General features: G+C 35.5%; 1 protein-coding gene across 2 annotated transcripts in view; it reads right to left on the bottom strand.

Moving 5' to 3' along the window:
• DPH5 (diphthamide biosynthesis 5) overlaps positions 1 to 13,138 on the bottom strand; it is a 35,945-nt gene that overhangs the window by 17,388 nt on the left and 5,419 nt on the right. For both annotated transcript variants that reach the window (XM_028844594.2, NM_001257957.1), the window contains 1 exon segment: positions 7,031 to 7,139. In XM_028844594.2, the coding sequence (XP_028700427.2) occupies positions 7,031 to 7,139 (109 nt within the window).

The following is a 13,138-nucleotide window of genomic DNA, read 5'->3' as shown; positions in this document are numbered from 1 at the left end:
AATGGCACAATTAGATTTACAATTTAAAAAGAAAACTATGAAGTAGGAAAAAAATGATGGTAAGGTGGCTATTAAAAAAAATAATGATTAGAACCAGTAATAAGTGGAAACAAAAAGGAAGAAAAAAAATTAAGTATGCTCATGACTTAGCAGGTAGTCAAAAACTGTTGCTAAGTGACTAAAAGAATAGAAAGAGCTTAGATTGTTTTCTTCTAAGACCACAGAAGGATGTAGAACTCTAGATGATAAAACCTAGCTTAATACAAAGAACACTAAAACTACGTGTTCTTTGTATTAAGCTAGAGTTTTTCATTACTACGTTAGTCCCTGGACAACAATGAAACCAATTAATGATTCTGAAAACTAACAAGAAGAATCACTACAAAGTTGACAATGCTGACTATCACACTGAATGTTGTGGTATTAAAAAAAAGGGAGGAAATGAGTTGTTACTTTCAGAAAGTAACATACATTTTTCCAAACTAGAAATGCATTATATAAACAGATGAACATATGGCAATACTCAAGGTCACTCATGCAATAGCAAGAGAAAGTGGAAACATTTCACAATGATAGGAAATTATACAACCTTTTCTCTGAAGTCAGCCACAACTGATAATGCAGTTTTTATCTAGAAATCATTGCTACCTAGTTTCATGGAATTGTCTCATTTATCTGCCTTTCAAAATGTTTTAAAAACATTTCAGTCACCAAATTTCTACAAGAGAACTAATATATTCTATCACACAAATGATTAAGATAATAAAATTATATATAAAGAAGTATTTCAGAATTTTTAATTTCTTCTAATATTTGTTTGGCCTATAAGATTGAGTAAATATACACATACTAAGTGTTGAATAAAAAGACTGAAATATGCCAAAATTGGTAATTGTGGATACCTCTAGGTGGTGGTACTATGGATGCTTTATTTTCTTTTTATAATCAATATAGCTTCCTAATTTTCTATGAGTATAGAAATCATTTATTATCAAGGAAAATGGTTCTTCTAAAGCAGGAACAATGCTAAATGGAAGCAATTCTGACTATGTCTAAGCTGCTTCTGCAGAAATGTTAAACTCAAGAATTCAAGAAAAGGGCTTTATTCTCCTATCTTCTGTGTATAGAGAAAAATCTCTGATTTATTAAGATTGATCCTCAATTTATTAAGCAAATTTTCATTACCACGACATCTGAACACAACCAACATGCCTGGCTTTAGACATACAAATAGGCTTTTCTTTCATTAGAAAAATCTGAAAAATGTTAAACAATTACAAGTGTTAGAAATGTCTGTTAGGAATTTAAAAACATGATTTTAAAGTATATGTGTTTATAACTATTATTTTAATGTAAAAAATCCTAAAATTTATTGAATGAAAATTTGAGTACCTAATAGTATCTCAGTCAAGATAATCTTTCCCAAATGTTGGTAAAGACGCTGGCTTTTTGGCTTCCAAATCTATAAGATATTAGAGCTTATCTAGTTTAGTAATTTTCATACATTTTACTGGCACTTAGTGTACATTTAGTTCTTTTTTTCTAAATGAACTACTCTTAAGTAGAACATCAATAGAGTTAAAGATAATAATTGGGCTCCCTGAAGATCTAAATATTTGTTATTTGTTGTTATGTCACTACTTCATTATCTGCAGAATCCCTAAAGCATCTTCATATATCATGGTGTGGTTTGAAAACCAGCTCTCTCATCCAATCACCCTCCCAATCCTCAACACATACCCTTACGGTAAAGAAATCTGAGATCCGGAGAAGTAAGATGATGCCTTAGTTACTGCCTAGGCAAGAAGTAAAACGAAGGCCTTTTAATTTGAAGTTAAATTCTAAATCTTTTCCATTATATTTTTCCTCTACCAATTCTACCCAATATGTGGTCAATTTTTATTCAACATACATATTCTAAGCCTTGTGTTAACTGACTCCCTAGATAGCCAAGGTTTCTTTGGTATTTATTTATGTGCATATTTGTATGTATGTGTGTGTTTCTGCAATACCTTACAAATTCCCTAAAGTGCTTCTAAGACTCTCTCTTTTAACTACACTTCTCTCTCTGTTGGGAATGCCTTCTGCCCTTTTGCCTATCTAGCTAACTTCTTATAATTCATTTTTTTAACCACTTTACTGCATTATCATTCACATAACAATGACCCTTTCAAGCGTATAATTCAACACTTTTTAGTAAATTACCATGCTGTGCAACCATTGCCATACTTAGTTTTAGAACATTTTTCATCACCCAACTAAGACCCCTTATGTCCATTCACAGTTAATCCCTGTAATGCCCAGCCCCAAACAACCATTAATTACTTTCTGTCTCTACAGATTTGCCTTTTGGGGACACTTCATGTAAACAGAATCAAATAATACATGGTCTTCCATATCTGGCTTCTTTCATTTAACATACATGTACTTAATATCTACCCCATGACTTTAACTCTTCCCAAGACATTAGTAGAGCCTTCCAAGCAACATCCATACCCTCAAGAGTCTAGGAGTAAGATAAACATAATACTACTCTTCCACATAATCAATTCTATGATTAATCTATGGTCCTGAAAGCACAGGAAGACTGGCACAGGGCTCTTACTGAAAGGAGGCAACTGCTCTAGCAATGACAAGTTTAACAGAACCAACCAAAGTAGGAAGCCAATTGAGCAATAGTAATAGAAGAGTCCAGCCCTACAGACAAGTTTTTGTGGGGTACAAACCATAATAACAGTGATAGTGAAGATGATGCATAAAGACCCCAATTCCTTTCCTAAGACTATCAGTAAGGCAGAAGTGGCTCTCTACATCTCCCCCAATCCTAATTCTCTTAATAGAAAATGTTCCTAAGTTCACTTTCTAAATCTTCTCTTATGCCATACTCCATACAGTACAAGCCAACATCATCTTTCCTCTAAATGACTATAATTAGCCTCCTAATTGATTTCCTCAATTCAAATCTTGCCTGGCAGTAATTCAATCTTCACATATTGGCCAAAGATTATGTTTTAAAAAATTTATCAGATCAAGTATTTCTATTGCTTAAAACCCTTCAATGTCAATCTATGTCACTTACTATAACATCTAAACTCCTAATGTTGGATGAGAGTCTAGTGATCCAGCCCTGTCCACCTATCCAACCTCAGGTCACTCTTCCCCTTGCCTGCTACGGCCCAACAGCCTTTCCTTGGTTCCTTTAACAAGCCAAGCTCATTCTCACTTCAGGACCTTTGTACCGACTGTTCCCTCTGTATAGAATATGCTGGTTCCTTCTTGATTCATATCTAATCTTAAATGTCACCTTCTTAGAGATACCTCCCCGACCTCAGTAGTGACTTAGTCACTCTCTAAATTCCAGTCTACTTGAATTTCTTATACTTACCAATATCTAATATTTATCATTTTATTGTTGTTGTCTCTTCTGCCCACTAAAATAGAAGCTCTTTGAGAGCAGGGACTCTATTGGTCAAGTTTATTACTGTATCCAAAGGCACTTAGAAAAATAAGTAGGTTAACAGTATTTGTTGAATGAATGGATCACTATTCTCTTTAAAGATGTCTAACTTAGAAGCCTCTAATACACTTTTTATTTTACAAGGAAATTTTTCATCAAGAATATGGAGTTTGTGGTAGATAATTTTATTTTATGGCAAGCCTCTAAGTGCATATCAACTGGCTGTGTATGTGAATGTCTGTGTGTATGAAGGAGTGTTAGATAAACAACTATTTTTACCATCATAGTGATAAACAAAAATTTTCTGTTGGCTAATAAAACTACAAAGGTAATGAACAAATACTCAGTGGTTGATTCTGAACTCTGCATGTTATTTCTTTAGAAAACAACAAAAACAACAGAATAGTTCAAAGGGGGTTGATATGTTGATAGCTGAAAAGTCTGCCTATTTCTAGGTTAGAAATTTCACACTGCTACTCTTTAAGTCAAAGACGTTAGAAAGCATATATGGTTCAGGTTTGTCACAACATCCAAAGTATATTTCTGTTCAATAACTTGATGACTGTTTTTGAACTCATGGAAAGCTCTTTCATGGAGATGACAGAATGCCTTTTCACAGTGGTTCTCACTTCCCTTTTAAAAAATTGAGCAAGAGAGCATGGCAAGATAACCCCTCAAAAGCCTACATTTAACAAGTGTATACTGGGAATTAAACACCTACTCTTCCAATCCTGCCATGTCAAATGAAAGATAATACAGTTCTCTCACTTTCTAAGTTTTTAATTTGTCTAGGTTGGTGGTTCTCAAAGTATGGTACCTGTAGCAATAGGTTCAGCATCATCTGAGAATTTGTTAGAAATATAAATTATCAGACCCCATCCCATATCTACTATATCAGAAAGTCTGAAGATGAAGCCCAGCAACCTGTCTTACAAGCCCTCCAGGTGATTCTAATAAATACTAAAGTCTGAGAACCACAGATTTAGGTTATGGTTTCTTCCATAAGCACTAGTCCAAATAGTAAAAAGGCCAGCTATTATAAGGAAGAAGACTTTGTCAAAGTACTTGCATTATGCAGGATATCTATACATTTATTTTAAAATTTAAGTGTTATGCATATGATTTGTAATGCTTTTTATATTAGAAAACTTATAAAATGAATCAGTAATTACCTCTTCTGATATGAATTTCAGTGGTACAAGAAGTATATCCTCATGGAAATGTCATCACTATATAAGACAGAACCTACAAAGGCACCTCCTGTTTCTCACACAAATAGTCGTTTCATATTCAGATTAGATAATAAAACTAAGCTGGGGTAAAAATGGTGTGTGGCTGTTTAGAGAAATCCCGCACACAATTGTGAGAAAGTTTTTTGAAAAATAATATATTATATATGGATATGACTATAGGTGCTTATATGAAGACTGCTAATTCTCACAGTAAATTCCCACTCAAATACCTTCACCCATTTTAGACATAAGAACAATTACACTTTACTTGTCTATCAATGTAGAGGATCAGAAGGACAGGATCACCCAGGTTTAGTTTTAACCAGTTTATAAAACAGATTTACAAGGGATGTGTTCTATTTTTATGCTTAAAAAAGAAGCAAAAAAAATAATTTAAAATAGCTATAATTTAGAGCAAAATATGATGGAGAAAGGGCTAGTTAACTTTCTTTACAAGACATAAAATTATATGAAATATGATAAAAATGTATGTTCTATTAGCTTAAGGTTTACACATCTTTATTTATCAAATGATAATTTCTCTCCTTTTTTTCTTTCTTCTAGCATTTATCAATTCTTTTTTTTTTTTGAGAGGCAGTTTTCATTCTTGTCGCCCAGGCTAGAGTGCAATGGTGCCATCTCGGCTCACTGCAATCTCCGCCTTGCGTGCTGGGGTGATTCTCCTGCCTCAGCCTCCCCAGAAGCTGGGATTACAGGTGCCTGCCACCACGCCTAGCTAATTTTTGTATTTTTAGTAGAGACGGGGTTTCACCATGTTGGCCAGGCTAGTCTCGAACTTCTGACTTCAGGTGATCCACCCGCCTAGGCCTCCCAAAGTGCTGGGATTACAGGCGTGAGTCACCGCGCCCAGCCATCAGTTAACAATTCTTAAAAGGCAGCACTGTCACAAGCTTGTCCAATCCGCCTTATTTTGTGGTTGTTTTTCTGTTTTGTTGTGTTTTAGGCTTTTAGCAGCCTGAAGCCTTGGTTTTTAGTTTCTGTCTCTAGTGATAAGCAGAAAAGAGGGATGAGGAAGCGGCTTTATTGGCTCAACCAGCAACAGAAACTAAGATTTCTCTCCCTTGGACACCCGCAGAAGGGAAGAATACTGGACTAGGGATCAAGAGTTTTAGCTCCATCTATGCTACCACCTACCTGAATGACCTTGGGAACATATTTTGGCATCATTTTCTCCATCCCTATAGCATTCTTTGTAGCACTAACACTTTATGGTTTTATGAACAGCATTCAACTTACTCCAACACAGAAATGTTCAGAAGGGTTTCAAATTGTAAAAAAAGACTTGAATGGGCAAGGTTTTTTAAAAGTATGCATTCTGGGCAAAAAAGATAGCAAAATTCCATGCTAATTTAAACATAACAACTAAGAGCAAGTGGTGAATACTGTCAGGTCAATCATTTATACTTTTTCTCTAGTTCTTCACAAACACAGGCAACATTTTGACATAAAAAGCCAGTATTAGTCAATTAAATTGAACTATTCTCTCCAAGTCATACAGAAAATATAGTCCTCTAAAGCTATAGACATAGAATTGGTGCCTGATGCTAACATATCTTCTTGAAAGTATCTATTTTTAAATTATGTGTTTCAGGAAGACACACTGGGGAATACTTTATTTCATAGATTCTAAGATGCATGTTGTTTTCCTGTTACGATATATCTGAAAATAGGACTATGTCTTAACAATCGATGATGTCTTAAAACCACTGTTAGCCAAGCAGCAGTCATAGTTGTCATGGATTATCCATGTGTGAACATCAGAATACAAACACCAAGCTTGGAAAATGAATGTCAGTAGCTAAGAAGTAAATCTTGGAAACAATTGTGGGGCACTCTAACCCCTTAGAACCAAGACTGTTGGACACAAAAAATGACCAACTTTACACATCAATAACTGCAAATCCGGTTTAAAAGCCTACATCCCTGGCGTTTAGCTTTTATACTGATTCTATTAAGAAATGCAGCATCACAATGCTCTTGACAGCACACAAAACAATACTGTATGAAAAATCATGGACCTTGACAATGCTGAGTAAGTCATTTGGATTAGTTTATATTTTCCTTTTTATGTAAGTACAAGTTGGATATAAGGTTAAAACAATTTTCTAGTTAAATCTAAATATTCTACTCCAATAAGGTGGAAAACCTAGCATAAAAAAATTAGTGTTAAAAAATTCAGAATATGTATATACTAAGTAGTCTAGTATCAAATAATAGTATGTTTTATGATTCATAAAATACAAATAAACGTATTTTCAATTTGTGGAAAAATAAAACCTTTTTGTTTAATTCCACTGAAAAACCTTCTTTGTTGCATTACCTGTAAACCACAGCAGCCTACAGCATTCATTATGGAGGCATTGTGAATAACTCTATAAGGAATTCCCAGCTTTGTTGCTCTTAGGACAAGATCACTGTGTGTTGTAGCCCTGTAGTGAGAAAAGATTAGATTGGATTAAAGCAAACAACACTTTCAAGACAGTAAAGCTATAATATTTCCTGAGTTCATGTCAATTAAAGAGATAGGAGCACTGCATTTCTTCAAATTCTTCTACACGCCTGCATAAAGGTTTCATCTGAGCTTTTTAGCAAGAAAATGCAAGACTAAACCTGCCCTTCAAAATGCTGAGTTGCTACTATAACACTCCAAAAGCAGCCTTGGCAGCTACTTAAAGGGACCTTTACTTGCCCTTTGTCCTGTAAATACCTGAAAAGACATCTAAGAAATATAAGCTCAGCAACTTAACTCTTGAGCAGCAATTCTTAAGCTCTTTGGTCTCAGAGCCCTTTTAAATTCTTAAAATTACTGCTCTAAAATTCTAAATTAGGGCACAACTAGAATCACTGCTCTATTTTGAAGGCTTTGTTTTTGTATTTAAAATATAACGCAGAATATACAGATATACCGTGAAGGATACTGCAAGTTTAGGTCAAGATAACCACAATAATGTAAATATCAAAATATAGTCAGCCACATTATTTTAGTTTCTTATACATATAAAAGTTATGTTTATACTAAACTGTAGTCTGTTAAGTGTGTAATAGCATCATGTCCAGAAAATGTGCACATCTTAGTTTAAAAATACTTTATTGCTAAAAAATGCTAACAATCATCTGAGCCTTCAGTGAGTCGTAATCTTCTTGCTAGTGGATGGTCTTGCCTCCATGTTGATGGCTGCTAACTGATCAGGGTGGTGGTTGCTGAAGATGGGGGTGGCTGTGACAATTTCTTAAAATAAAACAATGAAAACTGCTGCATTGATTGACTTTTCCTTTCATGAAAGATTTCTCTGTAGCATGCAATGTTGTGTGATACCATTTTACCCACAGTAGAACCTCTTTCAGAATTGGAGCCGATCTTCTCAAACCCTGCCAGTAATCTAATCAACTAAGTTTATGTAATATTCTAAATCCTTTGTTGTCATCTCAGCAATGTTCACAGTATCTTCATCAAGAATAGATTTCATCTCATGAAACCACTTTCTTTGCCCGTCCTTAAAAAGCAACTCTTCATCTGTTCAAGTTTTATCCTAAGATTGGAGTAATTCTGTCGTATCTTCAGACTCCACTTCTAATTCTAGTTCTCTTGCTATTTCTACCATATCTACAGTTACTGCCTGCAATGAAGTCTTGAAGTCCTCAAAGTCATTCATGAGGGTTGGAATCAACCTCTCCCAAACTCCTAATAATGTGGATATTTTTACCTCCTCTCATGAATCATGAGTATTTTAAATGACATCTAGAATGGTGAATCCCTTCTGGAAGTTTTTCAATTTACTTTGCCCAGACTCATCAGAGAAATCACTATCTAGGGCAGCTATAGCCTCACAAAATGTATTTCTTAAATAAAAAGACTTGAAAGTCAAAATTACTCCTTGATCCATGAGCTGTAGAATAGATGTTGGGTTAGCAGGCATAAAAACAACAGTAATCTTCTTGTACACTGCCTGAGCTCTTGGGTGACCAAGTGCATTATCAATGAGCAATAATGTTTTGAAAGAAATCTATTTTTTTGAGCAATAGGTCTCAAGGGTGAGTTTAAAGTATTCAGTGAACCATGCTGTAAACAGATGTGCTGTCATTCAGGTTTTCTTGTTCCACTTACAGTACACAGGGAGAACAGATTTAGCTTAATTCTTACAGGCCCTAGGATTTTCATAAGGTTATATATATGAGCAATGGCTTCAACCTAGAGTCACCAGCTGCATTAGCCCTACCAAGAGTTAGCCAGTCCTTTTAAGTCTGGCATTCGCTTCTCCTCTCTAGCAATTAAAGTCCTACAAGGCATCCTCTTCCAATAGAAGGCTGTTTCATCCACACTGAAAATCTGTTATCTTAGCTAGACCTTCTGGATAACTTGTTTCCACATTTTGTTATCCATAAAAGCTCACACATTTATGTTATAGAGACAACTTTTTTCCTTCAACTTCATAAACCAATCTCGGCTAGCTTGGAACTATTTTTCTGTAGCTTCCTCACCCCTGTCAGCCTTCACAGACTTGAAAAGAGTTCGGGCCTTGCCCTGGATTAGACTTTAGCTTAAGGGAATATTGTGGCAGGTTTGATCTTCTATACAGAATACTAAAACTTTCTCCCTATTAGCAATAAGTCTGTTTTACTTCCTTATCATTTGTGCATTTCTAAGAGTAGCACTTTTAATCTCCTTTAAGAACTTTTCTGGCCGGGCACGGTGGCTCACGCCTGTAATCCCAGCACTTTGGGAGGCCGAGGCAGACGGATCACGAGGTCAGGAGATCAAGACCATCCTGGCTAACACAGTGAAACCTCATCTCTACTAAAAATACAAAAAGTTAGCCGGGTGTGGTGGCGGGTGCCTGTAGTCCCAGCTACTCGGGAGGCAGAGGCAGGAGAATGGCGTGAACCCGGGAGGTGGAGCTTGCAGTGAGCCGAGATCGCACCACTGCACCCCAGCCTGGGCGACAGAGTGAGACTCCTTCTCAAAAAAAAAAAAAAAAAAAGAACTTTTCCTTTGCATACATAACTTGGCTGTTTGGTGAAAAAGGCCTAGTTTTCAGCCTATCTTGGCTTTCTTTTTTGAGACAGAGTCTCGCTACGTCACCCAGGCTGGAGTGCAGTGGAGCGATCTTGGCTCACTGCAACCCCCACCTCCCGGGTTCAAGCAATTCTCCCTACCTCAGCCTCCCGAGTAGCTGGGATTACAGGCACCCGCCACCATGCCCAGCTAATTTTTGTATTTTTTAGTAGAGACGGGGTTTTGCCATGTTGGCCAGGCTGGTCTTGAACTACTGATTTGAGGTGATCTGCCTGCCTCAGTCTCCCAAAATGCTGGTATCACAGGTGTGAGCCACTGCACCCAGCCTCTTGGCTTTCTATATGTCTTCCTCACTAACCTTAATCATTTCTAGCTTTTGATTCAAAGTGAGAGACATGTGACTCTTTCATTTGAACACTTTGAGGTCATTGTAGGGTTACTAATTGGCCTAACTTCAATATTGTTGTATCTCTGGTAAAAGGGAGGCCCAAGGAGACAGAGAGAGAGTTGGGGGAATGGCTGGTTGGTGGGAGCAGTCAGAACACACACAACATTTATCAATTAAGTTCACCATTTTATATGCACTTGGTTTGTGGCAACCCAAAGCACAATAGTAACATCAAAGATCACTGATCACAAATCACCATTAACAGATGTAATAATGAAAAAGGTTGAAATATCACAATAATTGCCAAAATGTGACACAGAGACAGGAAGTGAGAACATGCTGTCAGAAAAAATGGCACCAACAGGATTGCTCAATGCAAAGTTGCCACAAACCTTCAATTTTTTAAAAAATGCAATGTATGTGAAATGAAATAAAGCAAAACACAATAAAACAAGGTATGCCTGAGAATAAATTTTCACAGCTTGTCACTCAGTCTTTACATGAGAATCCTATCTCATATAATATTGGATTTTATACCTGTCTAGCAGTCATTTTATTTATAACTGTTTTCATTTGATTACTGTGTATAATTAGGATGTGTGTATGCACATGTACATGTGTGTGCATATCTGACCTGCTGTCTTTCCTTTTTTAAGATAAATCTCAAGATTATAAGTAGGTAGATTGGAGTAAAGAGAGAATATAGATAAATATGAACACAGTGAAATGTAACCCCTTATCAATTTAGAACTGCATTTTAAAGACATTTTTCCCTCTTGATAAAAATTCCAGGCCCTACTGGGTAAAGCAACAGTAGCATGTCTGAGAAATCACATGCAAACAAGCAGAACCTGTCGACTGGTCAGTGCATACCAAGTAGGAAGATCAAGGGCTTTCACCCCATGAAGCAGTCAGATACATATTAACAAATGCCCACCAAGGAAGCTTGTTTTTAATCACATACATAAAATAAAACTAGTATGAAACATAATCATTAATTTGATTTCAAATAAGCTTTAAAAAAAAACATGAATATCAATTATAAAGCATTTTTTTAAGTATCACCTTCAACAGAATCTCACTACTTAACATTAAGAGTCAAGAAAACTAAATTACTTACTTGGTGAGTTATTTAAGTACATGAAAAAGAAAATCTGGTTCAAAATTACATCTCTATCACAAGTTTATTTAAAATGAGTAGACACATACATACACACACACACATTTACTATTTCTAGGTATATGGCTCTATCGAAAATCATATATGTGTATATGTATGTATGCTCAGAAATAGTAATAAATCTGTAATAATATGCTTGTTACTTGAAATTGTTCTAAAGGCAATTTCAAAAAAGGAGACCCAAAAATGTTTTGATTAATGGAATCGATAAAAGTACACAAAGGTGGCCAATTTGAATATACAAAATTTGATTTTTTTTTTTTTTTGAGACAGAGTCTTGCTCTGTTGCCCAGGCTGGAGTGCAGTGGCACAATCTCAGCTCATTGCAACCTCCACCTCCCAGGTTCAATCAATTCTTCTGCCTCAGCCTCCCGAGTAGCTGGGATTACAGGCACCTGTCACCACACCTGGCTAATTTTTTGTATTTTTAGTAGAGACGGGGTTTTGCCATGTTGCCCAGGCTGGTTTCAAACCCGTGAGCTCGGGCAATCCACCCACCTCAGCCTCCCAAAGTGCTGGGATTACAAGCATGAGCCACCGCACCAGCCGGTATGTTTGTTTTAAATGTTATAGTGCCTCCCTTTTTGACGTAAGTATGGCTGGTGGTCCAGAAATTCAGTAATGTTTGCAATGATATAGTGAAAATGATGTTTTCATGAACTATGGAAGCACTAACAATTGGCACTATCCTTTTGAAAAATAATTGACAATATGCTTTTTGCTAGAAAATCTCCATGTCCACACTTTTTGATATTTTATTCCTAAAAAAACCTATTTTGGAGGATCTACCATAAGGAAACAATCTAAAATACGGGGATAAAGAAGTGGGAGGGAGGAAGGTATTATATACATAAATTTATACGTGACAGCTTTATTTATATTGAAGAAAAATGGACTAATAATAATGCTGACATTGATTTTATAGTTATTAGGTGCCAAGCACTGTTCACATTCATTACATGGAAATGGAAGCAGTCACACAGCCTACATCAGGACATATTATCTGTACATGTATGCCGCTAAGGAAAAGGCATACAACATAGGGATAAAAATTATGTATTCATTATAATAATATAGTTACAGAGCATATTGAAATACAGAATGGAATAATAAAACAGAACCATCATTAGAAACAGTGTGTTTAATAAAGACTTCTTATGCAGAGATTTAGGGATAGAATGTTTGAGACCGTCAACTATCATAATGATTAAGTTCTATTGATTTAGTATTTTTTTAGACTCATTTACTTTCTTTGTGTGATCTATTTCCATATTCCTTTCAATAACCTGGGTAGAAGAACAAAGATGAGACTACATGAACTTACTTTACCATGACTTTTAATTGTCTTCAAGAACTTCATATTGTTGGAGATGGACAGTGCTGATAATTGCACAACCATGTGAATGTACTTAGCATGCCACTGAACTATACACCAAAATGGTTAAAATGACACATTTTGTCATGTGTCATTTTACCATTTTAAAAATATTGAAAAAAAGAATTTAAGATTCAGCATCTTAAACAATCTTCTCTTTTTATATATTTTATTTAAATAAGAAGGGGTCTTAAAATTAAATAAGGGATATTTTTGGCTGATATCTAAGAATTTCAATGCCTTGCTGCCGTCTATATTCCTTACCTGACTTCTCCTCCATTTAATCCACTCAAATTCCAATTAAAATTACACATTCCCCACCATGCCATTTTCAACTATTACATCCTAACAATAATCTGCTCTTAAATAAAAAATAACTGCAGTACAGTAAATATTCCTTAAATCTGAATTTAAACACAAGGTTATATATGATGAATCACTGAGAAACAGCAAATTAAAGGAGTTTAAAAT

Source organism: Macaca mulatta, chromosome 1, assembly GCF_049350105.2.
Source record: "Macaca mulatta isolate MMU2019108-1 chromosome 1, T2T-MMU8v2.0, whole genome shotgun sequence".
Lineage (NCBI taxonomy): Eukaryota > Metazoa > Chordata > Mammalia > Primates > Cercopithecidae > Macaca > Macaca mulatta.
The sequence above is the reverse complement of the archived record's forward strand: the minus strand, read 5'-3'. Positions and strand labels throughout refer to the sequence as shown.